We start from the raw sequence: 21567 nt of genomic DNA, 5'->3' as shown, positions 1-21567 counted from the left end.
GTTCCTGCCGGCTGGTTGCCAGCAACAAACCAATCAGCTCCACTTCTCTGTCATGTGTTCGCTGCCTGAGGGCAGGACAAGAAGCAATGGTTGGAAACTAATCAAAGAGAGAAGCAACCTGTAAGGATTGCCTCTCCTCCTAATTTAAGAAAGTGAAAACTCTTGAAACGGAATATTTCAAAAGGAACCTTTTATTAAGCAGAAGTGAAAGCAATGGATTCAAAGCAACATCTTTGACCCTTAGGCAAGACAAGTAGGATTAAAGCAATAGAGACCCCTTCCTTTAGCCAAAATGCAGATTTTAGCCAATACACAAGTGTGAAGATTCCCATCGCTATCCTCCGTTATCCTTTAAAGTGAAACAGCCCACATGGCTGTCATAAACATTCCCCAAAGTTAAGGAGATCTCAGGGTGCTTTGGCGCCAGGATGTAGGTTGTAAAATATCTGTTGATACAGGCAATAAATTGAATCCACCCCCCCCCCACTTATCCCAATTGAATGACAGTATTACTTTTAGGGATCTGACACAACCTGGAATTAAGGAGAAACTTCCTAACAGTCAGAACAATTAACCAGCTTGCCTTCAAAAATTGTGAGCACTCCATCACTGGAGGTTTTAAGAAGAGACTAGACAGTCACTTATCTAAAATGGTATAGGTTCTCCTGCTTGAGCAGGGGGCTGGACTAGAAGATGTCCAAGGTCTATCTAGCCCCATTCTATTTGAAAAAATAAAAGCTAGTTTGGAGACATTGTTAGCCTAAAATTTCTGGGTAACAGGCATGTCTTATGAGTCATTTTTCTGAGGATGGAAGGATGATAGAAAAATACACTCGTCATTTCCACTACTATCAATTGATACAGTTATGTGTTCTGATCTGTCATATTTATTAAAATATTTGTATTTGGAAGACGTATCTGGACCACATGGTGCAATCAGCCCTTAGGTCCACAAATGCCATCAGTTTTTTTTTTATAGGTGGAGAACTATTAGTCCCTGCACCTTCAAACCTTTTTGAGGCTAAAACATTGACAAAATTCTCTACAGGGCTTTGACCCCTCAATCTTGATAGATAACTCCTCCCTGGAAACAGGCAATAGAGCACAAATTGGTCTTTTATGGTCTTTCCACATTGTTCTTAATCTCATGACTAGGCTATGATCAATCAAGTAATTGGTATTCAACAGAATAGGAGAATGGAGTTCTAATTTGAAGTTAATAGGCTACTCCTCCACAGCAGAGGAGTAGATGTGATATAACCAGCAAGATATCTGAAAGATCTAACCTTTGCTAAGAGCAGAATATCATTTTTAGAACTAGATTTAGCACTAGCAATCACAATTTAGATTTATATACTGCTTCATAGTGCTAAGCAGTCTCTAAGCAGTTTACAATGTAAACAACAAACCCCCAACAATCTGAGTCCACATTTTACCCACATTGGAAGGATGGAAGGCCGAGTCACCTTTGAGCCTCAGCAGGATCAAACTCCAGGCAGTGGGCCGAGTTATTCTGCAATACTGCGTTCTAACCACTGCCACCATGACTCCATGGCTGAGGAGAAGATTTAATATCTTCTCAATACTCTTGCAAGGCAGGTACAATAAAACCCTCATAGCAGAGCAAACATATACATGTGGCAATAAGGAAATTAAAAACACCTCACATGTCTTATGCTGCAAACACTAAAGGAGAAAACTCGGTGCTTTCTGAGCTTGATAGCTTTCTTGCAGACGTTTCATTACCCAAACTAGGTATCATCATCAGTGCTAATAAGGAGTGGGGTTTGTTCTCAGTTTATATTCTAGTGGCTTGCCCTGTCACTGTTGGTGGGAGTGATCTTGGAGGTTCTTTGATTCAGCTGTTTACTGTTTACTTATACTCCTGTTTACTGTTGGCTTGTTTGTCAGTTTCTTACCTAGGATATTGTTTACTTGATTATTGGTCTGATGTTAATCTTGGAATCAATCTATGCTCGTCTGGTTGCTTATTGCTGGTTGAGAGATGTTAAGGTCTTTTTGTTCCCTTTTTGGCTTGTTGATTATCTCTTTGCATAGTCTATAGATATTGTTTATAGCTATGTGTCTATTGACACTAATTTTTCAGAGTGCTAAGCATCTAAATTCCCTAGCATTTTTGGACTTGGCTTGGTCTATGATAGTCACAGTTCCCCAGTTGAAAATGTGGTTACGTCTGTCCATATGTTGTGAAATTAAGGAGTTTTCATCATGTCTTCTGACTGCTAGTTGATGTCCATGGGATTTTTATTTTTGTTCTACTGCCAGTGTGCATACTGAAAGTGAATTATTAGATAGGAATAGTGGAAGCAGCCCAGTGGGAAGAATCCTTAAGCAATATGTCACAATTAATTACCAGTCTTGAAATTCAGTTTAAGGCATCTCATACTCAAGTATGAGTACTACTTTTGGGGATAGCCCAGTGTGTGTCAAGTAGGGCCTTAGAACCCACCGGTTCCAGGCAGCGGGGATCAAAATATCTTTATTAGGACCAACCAATATAGCACAAAAATTATGGATATTTTCTCCCAATCATTTCAATATATTGTCAATATGGATCATATTGCTGCCTCCAAACTTCCTATACTGACCATATGGACTGTAAGCAAGAATCGAATTGTCACTGGTGTCTGGCAATTATTACAATATCCCTGCTTACTCAAAATCCATTGCAAATTTTGCAAAGTGAATGATGAAACATAATATTAGACATTGCATCACATTAAGATTTTAATTTCTTACTGGAAGTTGTTTCAAGAGCACAGCCAACCATGAGTCCCTTCCACCCAGTCCATTGTCACTCTTTAACAATTGCACACAAATATTTTATTTATTTTTCTATGATTATGTGAACCTGTGGGAAAAAATCATTATATCTCATAGCCAGTATATCTCAAGAATACATTGTAATAATCCTTAAATTACCTGCAGGATACAGAAGCTTGTCTATGACATGAATCACACCATTAGTTGCCATGAGATCAGATTCTGTTGATTTCAGTTCATTTACCAGAAGAGTGTCATTTACCTAAGCAATAATCAACAAAAATTAAAACAAGAAAATTATCCACAATTAGTGAAAGAAATATTTCCATCTCTAATATTAAAGAAATTTGGAGATTTAGGTAAATTTAAAGAAGCTGGTAAAATTTAATCAACAGTAATGCATAGTTTTTACAAGGGTGCTCCTCATTGTCAGTTTGGATATGTAATGGTCAGTGAATAACTATAAATAAAGGTAAGGGTCTTTTTAAAAAGAGCTATAACTACTTACCATTTTCAAATATAGTTTGCCACCCTGGATAGTTTTAAGAATGCTAGTCACACCAGGTTCAATTCCATTTGCAATGAAAACTCCTTGTATCAAATGATAAAGCAAAATATTCCTAAGAGCATTTTGGTCTCCTGGTGAAAAAATGCAAAACAGGGGTGAAATCCAGCAAGTTCTGACAGGTTCTGGAGAACCAGTAGTGGAAATTTTGAGCAGTTCGGAGAATTGGTAGCAGAAATTTTTGAGTAGTTTGGAGAACTGGCAAATACCACCTCTGGCTGGCCCCAGAGTAGGATGGGAATTCAGATTTTGCAATATCCTTCCCCCAGGAGTGGGGAGGGAATGGGGATTTTTCAGTATCCTTCCCCTGGAGTGGGGTAGGAATGGAGATTTTGCAGTATCCTTTCGCTGCCACACCCACCAAGCCACGCCCACCAAGCCACACCACGCCCACCAAGCCATACCCACAGAACCGATAGTTTAAAAATTCAGATTTCACCGCTGATGCAAAAGATATGGGCACTGGTTAGCCTAGTTCAATGAATAAGTGCTACAAAGAACTTACTTTCCTTCAACTAACACACTCCTATATCCATACTCTGGGGTTTTTTTCCCCCAAGTGAATCAAAACCTGAACTTAAGACAAAATAATTAGCAATGAGATTTTATATCTTGATTGCAATGGAAATCTAAAGAATAATAATAGTATATCCAATTCATCTTACAATAACACAGAGATTTTCAATTTGGATTTGCAACTGGATTTTATACACTATAGGAGAGTTGCAAGAACTCCTGCTCTTGAGATTTTTGAAAAAACAGGAAGGAAAACATAAATTTTAAAATAAAATAAAGCAAATTTGCAACTTCTTTGCAAATAAATCCTTTTATTGAGATCTGACATAGAATTCACAAACAAGAACAAGCCAAAAATAACTCATATACTAGAAAGAACAAGGATCTCAATGTCACAGGATGACACAAGAATGGACAATGCTTATTCAAGTAAGGTAGGATAATACTATATGTGTGTTGGGGATGTGGGTTGAAAGAGAAGGTTAAGAAGGAAATCATAAAGTGGTGATTTATGTATTTTTGAATCCTATCCCCTACCCCATACAGAAATCCAAACTAAATCAACCACAACAGCTAGTAGCTAAAAACATATTCAGTGAGACTACCAAAATACCATCCCGCCCTGTCTCTCCCTCACCCACTCCCTCCCTCCCTCCCTCTCCCCACCACCTCCAGTCTGGAAAGATTTATTCTTGAGACATCCCTAGAGATTTCTGAAATTTCAATAAATTTGTGTATTGTGTATTCAATACATTTGTGTACATGACCTATTATGGAATTTTTCAAATACCAATGAAAGTCTGATTAGTGTGTCTTTTTTTCCCCTTTTTCAAAATACATGAGCAAAATCCTTCATTATCCTAAAATACAATTCATTTGATCCTGGAAATTTAAATTTATTCATAATAAATAGGTATTCTCTGACAATAACTCTTGTCTTCAATTTATTCTATTCTACATAGTTGCCTAGTGAAACTCATATTACTCTTCGGATATAAGAATAAACCAAAAGAAATGGGTAGAACGGTTAGCATTTTTTTTATTTTGACTGAGTATATAATGTACTTTCCTTCTTCCTTTTATTTTCAACATACCTATATGTTGAAGATTTTTTTGTTCTAGTTGTTAGCTTTTTGACACCACCTCTACAGTATCTGTATTTTTCTTTGGTGACCTGTCTCAATTTCTATCTCTTATATGTATTCTTCTTCTTTACCAAGCTATTTGGGCAGCTATTTTAATTTTTTTTTTTGTTAACCTCTTCTTTGAGAAATTATTTATGATTGCTATTACTATTACCTTTTTTAATATAAGTCTATATATAACTGTATAGAATACAATTCTATACAGTTTTGAACTTCTGTCATGGATTCATGTAATAATTGCTGCAATACCCCACTCTCTTTGAAGTTTAATAGATGTATATATTAACTTCAGATTCTTTTAAAATCAAGAATTCCAGACTGTTATGGTCACCTTTCAACACTGAGTATTGGTCAGCATCAAATCAAAGAGAACATTGTCAGTAAGACATAAGGAATCTCCTGGTCACTTAAGAGAGCAAGAGGCAGAATTTATGGCCAAAGCAACAACCATATACCTATAAGGTATAAAAAAAACAAATATGAAATTCTATATAATCAAATAGTGCTGACTTGTTTTTATATTTTCATTGTCTCTGGACAAAGTGGGCTTTTGGCTCACCTAGAGAAGGGGAATAGCCATTTTTTTTAAAAAAAATCAAAGTTTAATATATAAGATTTATTTTATCAAAAAGGAGGAAAAAAGAAGTAATTGCATTATTGGAAATTAGATTTTGCTGCTGAATGTTGGCAGTATAATGTTAAATATTTTTTAATTGTTTTTTAATCTGTATTTATATGTATTTTAACTGCCTGTGAACCGCCCTGAGTCCTTAGGGAGATAGGGCGGTATATAAATTTGAAAAATAAATAAATAAATAAATAAATAAATAAATAAATAAATAAATAAATAAATATAAAGACCATTTTAAAAAACCCAAAAAACCAAAATGACCAAGAGAAATCACATTGCAATTCCCATAGTGCAAAAGAGGAAATGAAACAATTCATTCCAGGGACGGTCCTTATTTATCTTTTTATGACTTACTTATCAGAATCTCTTTCTCCTGTTCAGTCAAGCCTTTGAAAGCATCATTTGTTGGAATAAAGAAAGTCCAGTCACCAGGCTGGGACAGAACCTCTTCTAAGCCTGCAGCTTCCACAAGACTAAGGAAAGTGCTGGGGATGAAAATAATCCCAAATATAATATATCTCTCAGTATTGTCATTTGACAGAATATTAAAATGAAATTGTATATAGAAAGAAGAATGTGCAATATTCCCAATATCAAAACCATTTTTATTTTGTATTCAGTTTCACCACTTAATTCTTCTTGTCATGATGTGCCCAAATAGCAATGATAGAGGGACACAGCTGTAAATCTGAGGACTAGTCACAAAGCTGATCCTCCCCCCAAAGGTCATAACTTCAAACAATAAATAGGTGGTTGATAAGTGACTTTAGAGTAACTACCAATACTCTAAAGTCTTGGAAGACCACCAAGGCACTTTCCAACTCTGTTCTTCTGTTCTTCTTGGAGCAGGTCTAGTATAATCTTCTACTTGGGTGCTTTTGCAGTCTTCAGCTTGAGCTATGGAATTCCTGTAGAAAAACTCTAGACAGATGAATAGTGGATAAAAATGAACCTGAACTCATTGAATTGGATTACTGTGGCTAGACACCAACTGTCTTTCAATTTTTTTAAAAAAGGAGGGATAATCCCTAAAAGGAACAGATTATTCTAAGGATAATAAGGCAGCTATGCTCACTACTATACCACCAATGCATTTATCAATTATCAGAAAACTAAAATCATGGCATTTGCCAAAAGACCCAAGAGCCATTCTTGGAACATAGATGATCACAAAATTAAGCACATCTCCTGATTCAAATACCTGAGGGTAGTCCGTCCTTCTGCTGATAGTAAGAAAGCCATAACTGTTCTGCACCATCATAAATGTTGCAGAAAATGTATAGTTGTTTATCTGCCATTCTTAAATTCTCTAAAACAAGAGGTGACCACTATATGCCTGCCACACTCAAATTATTCAAAGTCAAGCCAATAACATGTTCTTTATGGTTTCCCAACTGAGCCCCTTCTCCAATTTTTACTATTAGAACCTACACAATCCAAATTGCTAAGATCAGCCCTTCATGTTCTAAAATATATTTCTAATGCCACCTTGCAAATAGAAAGAATGTAGGGGGCATTAGAAACAGACCTCATGAAAGTGAAAGATAGTGTGTAGAAGACCATTCTCAGCCATTTGCTCAGACTTTTTCCCCCCTTGGTCTTCTCCAATTAACTGTGAGTGGTCCACATGGAAAAGGGTAGTGGCAAGTACAACAGAATAACAGAGTTGGAAGGGACTTCAGAAGTCTTCTAGTTCAAACCCCTGCTCAAGCTGTAGAACCATTGGAAACAAGTGGCTGTCCAGTCTCTTCTTCAAAGCCTTCAGTAATGGAGCACCCACAAACTCTGAAGGCAAACCATTCCATTAGTTAATTGTTTTCATTGTCAGGAAATTTTTATCCTTGAACTTATCTCCACGTCTTCTTATCAGTATAGTATATGATCTTTCCAAAGGGTTCATTAAACAGGATGTAGCAGGCATAGATTACAAAATTGGATGTAGCCAAGATCCCAACATTTATTGTCAGTGAATCCCATAGATAATCTGCAAAGTATAACTAACTTTGAACCTAAACACAGGAGGACCTTTACTCTGGCATAAATTCATGACCTGCCTCAGGTATCTTTGAAGACTGATACACCAAGATTCCTTATCTGGAGAGGTAATGCCTCTACAATCTGAACACACATAAATAACAGAGTACATGCTTCTGGGTGACTGTATTACAAAAACATTTATGTTAGCCTCATCTCACCATTACTTCATAAACATCCAAGGTGCACAGGACACTTTTATACCTCTCAATTCTGTACTTTTAGATACTAACACTGCTTGTAAAGTCCTGCCTCGCCAGTCTTCTCAAGAAAGCAGAACTCTTGAAATGAAAGCCATTTTATTGGAAGATTGTGATAGCAAGAGATCTAGGCAGGAATTAAGTTTTCCTGCTCGAAACATTAGATTAAAACATTGCAGACAGAGCCTCTCCCAAATTCCAATACATCACTGAGCCAATCCCAGTGTGCGAAGATGTTATGGGAAACTCAGACTGAGAAGGTGATAAATGCTGGTCTCCAAGGCAACACTGCTGCTTTTCTCTGGAGATGAGATAAGGCAGCTGGCTTGAGGCATATTCCATTTCCCCTCCCAAGGTTCCGAAAGTTATAGCAAAGCAAAGCAAAGCAAAGCAAGGAATAGAAACAGAAACTCCATACAGAAATTCCCTCCAAGCCCCCCCCCCCCGAATGACAGCGTTCCTATAGGACTCTATGGGATCTGACACTGCTACAATATACATTGTTGCCAGGTTCTGCATAGCAGTGCTTAAAATTGGGCATACTATGACCTGTGCCATAAATTAGACTTAATGAGCATCTACTTTGTCGGTAATTTGATATAGACTTAGATTAAATACTAACTTTGGTCTATGACCACAATAAGGAATTGCTTTTATTTGACTTAGGTGAATGTCCCTACCAAGAACAAAATTTTGTTTTTCTCAATCCTCTTCTGGAGAATCTCTAAATTTGTTTTTCTCAATCCTCTTCTGGAGCATCTCTAAATTGTGCTGGTCTATTCCTAAACCAGTGTAGGATAATGTATTTCTGGAACAATACATAATCTTTGTAATTATATAGTATATATAATATACTATACTATATAATATAGTATTATATAGTAACATCTACTTATTATATAGTAATATCTTAACATTTGTAATGTTAAATATGAAAAGCATTATTGTATAGCTTCACATTTTTGGTACCTCCTAATAGTTAAAAATTCTTACTATACCTGAATCGTTTGTCAGATCGCAATACTTCATGCAGAGTTCTTTCGGCTGGTTTGATTATTTGCCTAAAAATATGGATAAATCCATTTCTTCCCTCTTTGCTTCCTCGAATCATGCATGAATTTTCAATACACACAGCCTAGCAAACAGCAAACAGCATATGAGCTAAATCTCACTGGAAAATACATAAAAATATTTTGCATGGAAATGTTTTATGTAGCATAAAATATTTTCCATTTAGTTCTTGTGCAAGCAATCTGCTAAAATAAATATAACATTTTCTTTAATGGCTGAATAAAAGGCACCATGAAAATAATATCCAATTTAGTGATTTTAGTAATTTTTTCTGGATAGGTAAAAAATGGTCATTCAGGCCCAAGCATAAGAACTTTAATCTCTAAAAAATTATGTTGTATCTAAATAACTCCACAGAAACTAAATCTTTAGAATCTTACTAAGGCTGTTGAATCCAGAATCATATATTTTCTTTATTAAATAAATATTGTATTTCAAGAGTGAATTTGAAATCCTAGTACATGAAGACAGGCTGCCTTCAATCTTTCAAATGAAACTTATTTCCAAGAAATATTGTACCATACTATACTGTTTATGCATATATTACTCATATACTTTTGTCCCAAAAGTTACATAATTTCAGAAATTTCTTCTCTGAAAAAATTACCTTTAGAAACAAACAAGCACATTTTGTTCCTAAGTGTCTTAGTGTTCTGACCCAGCCTTAGCAGAAGCAAGAAACAGACGCCTTTTCATGAAAAAACCCTCTTTATTTACCTCTTGTGAATTAATTGCATTCAACCACCGAAAAGTCCAGGCAATAGTCCAGTCCTTTAAGGAGTTAACTGCAGTAACAGACCTTATCAGTTCCTTGAGATAATTGCAAGGCTGCGAGCTCCCTGCAGAAAGGCTGCAAATTAAGTTCTGGCAAGCAGTCTTTGTGGCACATGAGCAAAATCTTCAGAAATACGAACTGTTGTCTCCCATGGCAACCACTCCCTTTTCCTTCTATTTATTCTCCAGCCAAGGAGGGGCCATTCAGCATCCATGTGTCCTTTGCTGCCCGAGTTGACTCATTGTCCTCCGTTGTTCACCTTTCCTAACTGCTCTGTGCATATGTGCATCTGGAACAGGCCCCAGCTGTTCTTCCCCCTCACTCATATCAGCCTTCAAAGGCAGCTGCCTCTCCGGTAGCTGGGAAATGTCAGACAGCCCTGGCTCTATCTCTGTGTCCATGCAGAGCATTCATCAGAGCCTTCCCCAGACTCCAGAATTCGCCCAAGTTCCTCTCCAACCTCCTCTGCTGGCAGCTGGCAAGCCACAACACTTAAGACCAGATTCTGCTCATCTTGAAATCAGTGTCAATTCAAATAGCTAATTAAAGTAAGGACATAAATTGAGCAGAAGATGATATTGAATTTAGATATTGGATTTTGTGCTGATAAAATTCCAAATTGAATTAATGCACCAATACTCTACTTTCATTTCCAAAGCTGGAAAATTGCTCCCATAATATACATCAGGAAATGTATTAAAAAAAAACACATTTACACCTACTTATTGCATAAACTGGTTAATTATAAGGTTGCTGGAAAGTAGATCAGATTGAAATTTGGTTACCCAGTTGGTTCCATTATCTTATAGTACTATTCCAGCTGAGTTTATTCATATTTTCTCTGTATGTTCAAATAAGTTACTTTCTGTTCTCAGTATATAGCCTTAACCTTTTTTATGGGCTATATGGCACAACCATATCCTTTGACTGAAGCAGGATCTACAAAATTAAAATTTTACCATCTTTTACTATAATAATTTTTTAAAAACTTTAATTTTACTTACTGTTCGATATATAAATACTCTTAGCTTCTTTCCTCCTAGTGTTTCCAAGAATTGTCCATTGTAGAGATCATTCAACCCAACTTTCACTTTCAAAATGTGATTCTGCAGAATCAGTTTAAGGATTCTCTGATCCATATTTAAAGTATCATCTAACAATTTAAAAAAAACATAAAATCTACATTAATTTTTTTGTAGAATTTAACATATGCAAAGCATGACATTAACTTTAAATGCTGTGAAAATGCTATCTTCACATAGTCATAATTTGGGGTTCAGCTTTTCACATCAATTTTAATATGCCATCATTTTATCTTAATTGTAGGTACATGATCACCAAATGTCTTCACAAAATCGCAGAAAAGGTCATTCACAGCATTGAAACAAATCCCCTGCTCATTGCAGGATTCCAGATTATATAATTCATGACAAATGGCCATCTAGTCTCTTGTTGAAACACCCAGTGCACAAGATTCTCACAGGACATTTTACAGCACAATCAGCTTCAATCCAATTCAGATCCAATTCTACAGAGGAATTATTGAGTCTGTCATTTGCACCTCTATAACTGTCTGGTTCGGTTCTGCAACCCAACAAGAAAAACACAGACTTCAGAGGATAATTAGAACTGCAGAAAAAATAATTGCTACCAACCTGCCTTCCATTGAGGACCTGTATACTGCACGAATCAAGAAGAGGGCCGTGAAAATATTTGCAGATCCCTCGCATCCTGGACATAAACTGTTTCAACTCCTACCCTCAAAACGACGCTATAGAGCACTGCACACCAGAACAGCTAGACACAAGAACAGTTTTTCCCCAAAGGCTATCACTCTGCTAAACAAATAATCCCCTCAACACTGTCAGACTATTTACTGAATCTGCACTACTATTAATCGTTTCATAGTTCCCACCACCAATCTCTTTCCACTTATGACTGTATGACTATAACTTGTTGCTGGCAATCCTTATGATTTATATTGATATATTGATCATCAATTGTGTTGTAAATGTTGTACCTTGATGAATGTATCTTTTCTTTTATGTACACTGAGAGCATATGCACCAAGACAAATTCCTTGTGTGTCCAATCACACTTGGCCAATAAAATTCAATTCTATTCTATTCTATTCTATTCTATTCTATTCTATTCTATCTGCCAAAATCTAAAGCCCACCTCCTTTATCATCCCCTTTCTCCTTCTCTCCCTCCCACAAGTTTTGATCACTCTGAGGAAAAAAAACATTTTAAGTTCAAACTAATGTTTCAAGTAAACGTACATACCAGCTCTCCATAATCACAATTACACTGGAAACTTCCAGCTGATGTCACAGCGAGATTGGACATGAGGAGTGGGTCCCATGCTCCCATGCTGAGTTCTCCCCATTGGAGGGAGTAGGGGTAGTGAAGAAAAGAGGGGTGCCCTGCAGGTCACAGAGAGCAGCAACCCAGGGCTTCTTCCCTCTCATCCACGATGAGGAGAACAGGTAGCCATCATGGCTGCCATGAAGCTGGGACAGCCTAAGCAACAAAGAAATGTGCAGGAGCAGTGTAGATGAACAGTGACTGGAGCTGGGTGAGAAGATTTTTTTTGAATTTAGACCCTAACCCTAAAAAAAAAAGAGAGGAAAATCCAGGAAAAGAGACTCTTAGAAAAATCCTAGACCCGAAAGAAAGGAACTAAGGGGAGAAAAGCTAAAGACCTTTTAAAACACAGAAAGTTGGATTTTTAAGCTGGGTAGGCAGTGTTTTGGAAAGACATTATAAAATGCTGGAACTATCTACTTGAATAGCCGGCTTTGCTTTCATAAACTGAATTAAAATTAAATTAATCAATATATCAGACTTGGAACAATGCTGAAACCTAAGCTGAAGGTGCCATCTACTAACAAATGGAAAATATACCATATCCCTACAAGCCTAGGAAATTTCCTGATAAGAGAAATAAACAACATTCATCTGGAGGACTGTGGTGATACTTATTGTTCCATAGCTATCTACTTTATGATTACTGGAGACTCTATTGTGAGAATAAGGAAGACTCTTAAATAAAGTGACTTTTGACTTGTGGAAGCTGCCTGGATTACTTAAATGGAACTGATTAATAATTCTGAGATGTAAAGAACTATGATTATTGAACCTTCTGAGGAACAATATTTGGACTTGAATACATTGTTTTTTGGACTATTGAGTAAGAGTGGGACTTACTAAAATAAGACAAGATGCTCCATCAGTGGAAATGAGTGAGATTTCAAAAGAAATGGCATTGATGTTTCAAAGCATTAGGGCAGTGATGATTAACCTTTTCAGCACCAAGTGCCGAAACTGGATCACACATGACAAAGCACCAGAACCCGAAAGAGAGCAGCTGTCCAGTGCACATACAGCTGGCGATGGTGCATGTGCCCACAGAGAGGGCTCTGGGTGCCACCTGTGGCACATGTGCCATAGGTTCACCATCACGGTATTAGAGATACTATGACAAAGAATCACAGAGAGATAAAGAACCTATTGCAAGGCATAAATGGGAAAATAGAAAATATCCTACAACTGATAATGAATGAAGATCAAAGAATCCAGGAAAGAAAGGAGACAGCAGAAAGAATGGAGGAAAAGATAGAACAGACAAACCAGCAAATAAAGCAAGAAGATGAGAAGGAGAAGACAATAAAGATAATAATGACTGATGAAATAAACCAAGGGAAAAGTACTTCAAGAGATTTTAAAATGAAATTGGATAACTTGGAAGATGCTTTTGAAAGGGAGATAGGGGTTTGGGTAGACACTCTGGAGGCCTGGCAGCTTAGGAGGATATAGATGGGAGAAATATTCTGACTGAATGGTGAAGACACAGATGCTGATTGAGACAAAGATCCAAGAGAGGATCTTGGTACATGGGAGGAAAGCTAAAAAAACAAATAGAATTGAAATATTAAAATGGGCAAGCGATGATGGATAGAAAGGAACTATTTTTTTCTTTTTTTCTAATATAATGATGGCTTGATTAAAAACTAGAATAGAGGTAGTAATAAGAATACACACTTTTATATAAAACAATGGTTAGCTGGAAAGATTGGAGTTGAAAGATAGTATTATTAGGTATGTAAATAATAGGATGATCAGCAGGGGTGCGATTCAGCCGGTTCGGACTGGTTTGGACCAACCGGATGCTAATTTTACATCAGGTTCATCGAATCGGTTGTTTCAAGGACTGGCTGGCCCTGCCCACCCTGTCCCACCCCTCCCAGGAGTCTCCACGCAGCCCATTTTGGAAGCCAGGTAAGTGCAGTGCCCGCACGGAGGCTCTGGGAGCGAAAAATGGGCTTCCTGGAAGTTCCGGAAGTCAGGAAACAGACCCATTTTTGGCCTCTGGAGGGCCTCTGAAGCTTGGGGAGGGTGAAAATGCCCCCCCCACTGTGGTGCAGGGGGCCAAGTAGGCCATGGCCACCATGGCCACTCCCACCCAGCAACTGGGCAGAGAATCAGTTGCTAAATTTTTGAATCCCACCCAATACACCCACAAAGGTGTATTGTGATTTTGAATAACAAAATAATGAAGGACTATTTCTTAATATAAACATGTGCATTAACACTAGGATTAGTAATGGTCGGCTGACTAGAAGCTAGAATAGAGGTGGATATAAGAAATAGGGGGAATATTAGCACATATAATAGAACATAAGTAATAATTAGACAGAAAGATTAGAGGTTGAAAGATGGTATTAATATGTACACTTAATATCATTGGCATTAAAGGGGAATATTGAAATATTGAATAACTACTCTAAAACAAACATGTATATCAATACTAGGATTATATAAGTTTGATTAATGTAAGAACTATTATTATTGTTGTTGTTGTTTGTATCAAAATGAATTATACCCAGAGGCCACACTGTTCATATATTAATATTGATGTATATTTAAAAATAAAAATTAATAAATAAAACTTTTTAAAAATCACTATTACACTGGCTTATGTTACTTTTATCTTTTTGTTTTGTAAAATTCTCCAATTATTACTGTCCTTGGAAGTAAAGAATAATCCCACAAAGATCCAAACCGATGGTCTAAATAATTTTATTATTTTAAAAGAATAAAATTCATCAGAAAAATAATATTTTCTCTATTTTTTAAAATTGCTGTTCTCTTTATCTGTTTGAAACGTTCTTAGATCATGAAGTTGTTAAGCCTTCACAGATTTTAAATTAAAATCTTATGAAATAGCATTTTTCTCTTTCTTAATTTCAAAAAGGTCTTCAATTTTCCCTGGCATTTGGAATATTTCTCAGATGTAAAGTAATTAAATCATAATGTTTTTAAGATGAGGCTTTTGCCATCAAATGTCAATGCAGGCTATGTAACAGCAAAAGGTATATTGTAATTCCCTTGAGTCTCTAGCCACTTGACCACAATAGATCATAAGAAACTAAATACCTGCAGTCTCCTTATGAGGAGCAGCTGTTCTGGAGCACAAGTGGGTTTCTCTTCTTCCAGAAAAATTTCTGTCAACCAGAACCATCCTCTGGCTGATGATTCCATAATTGTGCTATTTCCACTTGCAGAGTCAGTCATAGAGATGTCTAATTTTTTAGACATATAAAAAGTCTGAAACCTTGATTTTACTTTGCTTTTCCAATTTAACCAATAGAGCAACAGGGAGTGATTGTGCCAGGGGTGAAATCCAGCAGGTTCTAACAGGTTCTGGAGAACCGGTAGCAGAAATTTTGAGTAGTTTAGAGAATTGGCAAATACCACCTCTGGCTGGCCCCAGAGTGGGGAGGAAATGGAGATTTTGCAATATCCTTCCCCCAGGAAGGGAGAGAATGGAGATTTTGCAGTATCCTTTCCCTGGAGTGGGGTGGAAATGGAGATTTTGCAATATCTTTCTCCTGCCACACCCACCAAGCCAGGCCCACAGAACCGGTAGAGAAAAAATTGGATTTCACCCCTGGATTGTGCTATTGACTTAGACTAGGAACAAAGCATCAGCAACCACAATTATTTAAGCACATAATGGATTGTCAGCTTCTCTTGCACAGGCTCAAGACTTTGTCATTTACCAGTTGCAACTATTCCCATTACTGCTGGAACTTCATTCAGGCAATCCTTCTCACATGTTTTATTTTAACAGTCTTTTCACAGACACTAGTTGAACTAATATATTATAAGTACTGGAAATGAGGCAGGACGAGGAGGATGAGGATAATGATAAGAACGAGGAAGAAGAAGAAGAGACCATCTTCTACATCGTTCTTTAAAGTTCAAAAGCTATGTCAGGGAAATTAATTATTCAGTTAGGGGGTGTTGTGTTCTCTAATACTTATAGCATTACTGTGCTGCTTGTCACATGCTTGTTAATAACACATTTTAGTTTTAAAATATTTGCTATCTTCTAACCAGGTTTTTAAAAACATGGTTATAGAAGTTCATAGGAAGGGACCTTGGAGGGTTTCTAGTCCAACCCCTCTGCCCAAGACCTTGTTTAAAAAATATTGACAATAGTATTCATTCTGCTAGTCAAGGGTCGGGGTGGGGAATAATATGCTGCCTGTCAGCCTCCGCTCACCAATCTTCACTGCTAATTTAGTAGATATTTTAGAAGATTGTTTAAATTGTTACCTTGTCTAGTGTTAAGTAATTCAATGTTTTATGGTGTATCATTGCCTTACATGATAATGGGGTGTGGGCCCTTTAAGATCATTGGCTGACAATTACTGCAAAGGAGAAGGAAGGGATTCAAAATCAGCAGGATGACCAGAGGCGCGGAATTATCAATGTACCCTGCATTCCAGGCATTCCAAGCAGGAGGAGATCATCGGAAAGAGTTTACCATGTGGCCCATGAGGGAATTGGCATTGGCCCAGAACTGCCAGACCTTTGGGGGGAGGAGGGACTAATGAAGGAATATGTGCTGTCCACCATATTTTGCTTCAGTTTCAGCTTTTCTATGATTGCATTCAGATGTATTTAGTAAAAGTACTTTTCTTTATTTTCAAATGAAGTCAAGGTGTTTCTTTCCTAAATATTAATCGGAAGCAGTCTGACACTGCCTCTTCTGTGGCAGCACTGCAACTAGCTGGCATTATAGTTGGTGAGGCAATCCTCAGTGCTGGTAGTCTGTTCCTCCCCAGCACAAACAGAAAAGGTAGTAAGATTTTTTGCTTAGTCGATTGGGCAACTGATAGCAACCAGAGGTTGAAAATGAAGGTGAGGAAAAGCAGTCCTTTCTTTGATCCTTTCTAGCTGTCCTTTCTTTTATCTAGTATGATGAGGCTAATTTGAGGCTAAGATGACACTTGATGCTAGAAGGATCAGCAATTCTTGTGGTGCAGAGCCAGGAATAAGTTGTTTTACACTGAGGTACTGGACCTGGGTTGCATAGCAAATAAGCTAAGTGTGTCTATTATGTATATGTTAGAGCAGGGGTCACCAACCTTTCAGACCTCAGGGACCCCTACATTCATAATTTTAAATCCCACGGACTAATACGAATCCAGCGCACTGCTTGATGAAGCACCTGGACTCCCAGTAATGAGATAGGGTCCTTCAGGCACTCTCTCCCCTCGCTCTCTCTTCTCTCTTTTTCATCTCTCTCTCTCTCCCCTCTTTCTTTCTCTCTCTCTCTCTCTCTCATCTCTCTCCCCCTCTCTTTCTTTCTCTCTCTCATCTCTCTCTCCCCCTCTCTTTCTCTCTCTCCCCCTTTCTCTGTCTCCCCCCTCTCTCTCATCTCTTTGTCTCTCTCTCTCATCTCTCTTTCTCTCTCTTTCTCCTCTCTCTCTCTCTGTCTGTCTCTCTCATCTTTCTTTCTCGCTCTCTCATTCTGATTCTATGGTGCTCTCTGGGTTTCACAGGTGCTTCTTCAGCCTTTGTTGGTGCTGGACACCTGGTTGCAGTCGATGCTCTGTGTCATAATGAGCTCCAGGAGGAGAAGGGGACGCCATCTCTCCCATTGTGAAGCATGCTAAATTTAACTGCACTGTAAGAGCAGTGGGCAGGCTATGGAGGTGCCAACAGCAGTGGCGGAGAGAACCACTTCTTTTACATTGATAGGATTAGATCTAAGAGGACCAATCCCCTTGTCTTTTTTTCAGCCAGTGAAAAGGATTGTGATCTACAGTGATGTCAATTTTTTATTGTCAAGGTTTTATTAATACTGTTGGTTGTTTCAGAATTGTTTTTGATACGTAGGAGGTATCCTATGTTTTCATAGGTTATGATGTTTACATTGTGATGGGTAATATAATTAAGCACTTTTTAAATGAAATTTCATGGATATCTATTAAATTGGAAGGCTTATATGGGGTAATCTGTTTCTTTCTTCTTTAGCATTATAGCTTAATGCAATACGTTTTTGCTTGCAGATTAATGCTCTTACCCAGTTTGATTATTGCTTTGGTAATGAAGCATTTGTTTAGAGTGGGCTATTTTTCAATACACTCACTTATGATCTCACCAAAAGAAATGGACAGCAATTTGTCTGGAATGATATAGGGCAGTGATGGCTAACCTTTTTGACATCACGTGCCAAAAGCATTGGGAGTATGGGGGGGGGGTTACACGTCTGTGTGCCCACACCCATAATTCAATGCACCCCACCCCCCATGCATGCGTGCATGACCCCCACACACACACTCCCCACACTTTTGGCACTCGATGGCATGGTGGGCCCAATACACCCATTTTTTGCTTTCCCCAGGCTCCAGAGGCCTTCTAGGAGCCTGGGGAGGGCGAAAATGGCCTTTCCCACCCCCCAGAGGCTGGAAACAGCCCATTTGCTGACTTCCAGTGGTCCCCAAAGGCCTTAAAATCAGCTGGCCAGCACACACATGCACATTGGAGCTGATCTAGGGCAATGCTTATGTGCCCACAGATATGGTGGGCACACATGCCATAGGTTCACCATCATGGATATAGGGTCTCCTGCTCTAGCAGGATATTGGCCTAGAAAACCTCCAAAATCCTTTCCAATGCTGTTCTGTTATCTCTCCTCCCTCTAAACTATGTTAAGCAAACTCAAATACCCAGTAATCAAAGAAGAAAAACAAGAATCACCTTTAACATTCAATGTAAAGACTATAACAGCCATTATGTAGGACATATAAGTATCTGTAAAATTAATTGGTAATCAGAAGACATTATGAAAATACCTTAATCTCTCAAAAACTACAATTTCACCTGGAAAACTTTGACATTTTAGATCAAGCCAAATCCAAAACTGCTAGGGGCTTCCTTGCACCCCCAAAGTAACCATCAACAGGCACATAGAGATAAACCATACCATTTAAAATATATAATCAAAAGATTATATAGATTATATAATCTATAGATTATACAGCCCAGAGCACACCATTACTTGGATAAGCATAAAACAACATCAAGTAATCAGGAAAGAAACAATAGAGCTGATTTTTTTTCATCATGATCCTCACTATGATGCCATCATATCAGTGGCTGATAATTATGTCAAAAGAGTAAAGAAAGTAGAAAACGGTAGATAAAATTATTAAAAGCTGATAGCTGTTTGCAAATCCTGACAAAAAATAGGACTCCAATTACTTCTCTCTTTAATCCTTATACAACTTTAATAAGGCCCACCTACCAGAAAAAGCCCCATTCAATGGAGCTAGCAAGGTATATTCTTCTTCTGGCCGTAGAGATGCAGCCAAGCCAAGCTGAGACACCAAATCCTTGAAGGTAGCTTGGTGGGGCCCAGCAAGTTCAATAACTTGTTTAGCTAAAATTAAAAATAAAATGGTAAATAAAAGTTTGACTTGCTTCAAAATTCTCACTGCACAGATAGATATTTCATATAAAATTTAAGGAATTATAGTTATCAATTTTGGTTACAAAATCATGACTCTCCTTAATTGGGGCAAAAACCTGTTGGTCCAGTCTGGTGATCAATAATATGAAAAATATGAAACTGAATTTACTCCTGCTTCACTTACCAGAATCAGGAATAAGCACTTGATCTATGAGATGAATGACACCATTACTTGTCACTATGTCTTTTCGGTTCACCATTTTGACTCCATTGATTGACAAGCTTTCACCATCACAGCCAATTTCAATTGTATTCCCTTCCATGGTCTCAAAGACTGCCCCACCCATGATGGCTTCAGAACACTGAAGAGTATTTAAAATGTGGAACTTTATCAGAGCTGAATAGGGAAGAGAACAAAAAGACCCATGCTCCAATGAAAAACAAGATATATACTGAAGTATTGCAGTAATTTGACTGTCCTCCCCTCAATTCAGTCTCATTATAAAAAGCCCTAAATTGAGCAGAGACATACAGATAGGTCAAAAGTTATGCAGTCCAATAGCAAATATGGTCATCTAAGTCCATCATCTAAATGCTCGTGATCTGAATTTTTTTCTCCCTGTCTTAGAAGAAAAATAATTTACTGTTTATCTCTCACCAGTTGTTCTGTAAAATGGGAAAGTAGCTTATTCCATCCCCCATTCCCCCCTGTCCCCCAGAATGGGGATTATATTTGAAGGTTTTTTAGCTACACTGACACAGAGATATATTGAACTGGGTACCCTTTGATTATGGACAGCTTGTATCCCCAACAAATATGTTTAAATAAGAAAGGAACTAAGGAACTTACTTGAGTAGACAAGCCTATACCATTTGTTTTAAGATTACTCCCCTTCAAGAAGTAATGGAACCAATCTGCAAAATTCACTGAACTAAAAAGGTTGACTTCACATATGTACAAGTGTTGATCACTCTGAGTAAGGAGAATTATTCTCCATGCCATTTTTCTTTTTTCTTAATGTATATGGGCATTTCCATTGACCAGATTTTCTTGAATCCAACAGGTAGAACATTAGACTTAATGGGTACACCTTGTTTCAAAGGAACAGCAACACAAGAGAGGTAATGCTGCAAATTACATTAATATTAATATTAATTAAATGCGTAATTTTACATTACAAAAAATATTGAGATTTTGGAAAAAGTGAAAAGAAGAGCAACTAAGATGATTAAGGCCCCAAAACATATGAAGAATGATTGCAGGAATTGGGTATGGCTAGACTAGAGAAAAAAATGAATAGGGGTGACATGATAGCAGTATCTAAATGTAAATGTTGTACCTTGATGAACGTATCTTTTCTTTTATGTACACTGAGAGCATATGCACCAAGACAAATTCCTTGTGTGTCCAATCACACTTGGCCAATAAAATTCTATTCTATTCTATTCTATTCTATTCCAGTATTTGAGGGACTGCCATAAAGAAAAATAAAGGTCAACTTATTTTCCAAACCACCGGAAGACAAAACAAGAAACAATGGATGGAAACTAATCAAGGAGAGAAGCAATCTGGAATTAAAGAGAAACTTCCTAACAGTGAGGACAATTAACCAGAGGAATCAGAAGTTGTGGGTGCTTCATCACTGGAGATTTTTAAGAAAAGACTGGACAGGCACCTATCTGAAATGGTATAGGGTCTCCTGTTCGAGCATGAGGTTGGACTAGAAGACCTCCAAGGTCCCTTTCACCTCTATTCTGATTAATTGTCATGGCTGATTTGCTACATACTCTTGCCTGCAACCAGATAACAGAAACAGGGAGGGGGGAGGGAAAGTTTTGGAATGCATGGAAGCCTTGGGAGGGAATTGAGGAATGCAAGTGAGCTGATGTAGCCTGGGACCATCCCAACAGTCCCAGGGTCAAATGCTGGGAAAACTTCAAGGCACTCAGATTGTTCCCAAAACAAAATAAAGACAATTGATTGGTGGACAATGAACAGTGGAGAGGTCCAGAGGAAAAAGGGGATTTTACCTATGCTGGTTTTCGTGTAAGAACTTTAGAGCTGGCTTTGCTACTTC

General features: G+C 37.7%; 1 protein-coding gene across 4 annotated transcripts in view; it reads right to left on the bottom strand.

Moving 5' to 3' along the window:
• Nucleotides 1–21567, bottom strand: part of POSTN (periostin) — a 96333-nt gene that overhangs the window by 15550 nt on the left and 59216 nt on the right. For all 4 annotated transcript variants that reach the window (XM_058169279.1, XM_058169280.1, XM_058169278.1 and 1 more), the window contains exons 8-14: nucleotides 19674–19886; nucleotides 19325–19459; nucleotides 10726–10874; nucleotides 8874–9010; nucleotides 5996–6126; nucleotides 3293–3423; nucleotides 2944–3046 (exon numbers count right to left, since the gene is read on the bottom strand). In XM_058169279.1, the coding sequence (XP_058025262.1) occupies nucleotides 2944–3046; nucleotides 3293–3423; nucleotides 5996–6126; nucleotides 8874–9010; nucleotides 10726–10874; nucleotides 19325–19459; nucleotides 19674–19886 (999 nt within the window). The remainder of the gene's footprint in view (nucleotides 1–2943; nucleotides 3047–3292; nucleotides 3424–5995; nucleotides 6127–8873; nucleotides 9011–10725; nucleotides 10875–19324; nucleotides 19460–19673; nucleotides 19887–21567) is intronic.

This window comes from Ahaetulla prasina, chromosome 2, assembly GCF_028640845.1.
Source record: "Ahaetulla prasina isolate Xishuangbanna chromosome 2, ASM2864084v1, whole genome shotgun sequence".
NCBI lineage: Eukaryota > Metazoa > Chordata > Lepidosauria > Squamata > Colubridae > Ahaetulla > Ahaetulla prasina.
The sequence above is the reverse complement of the archived record's forward strand: the minus strand, read 5'-3'. Positions and strand labels throughout refer to the sequence as shown.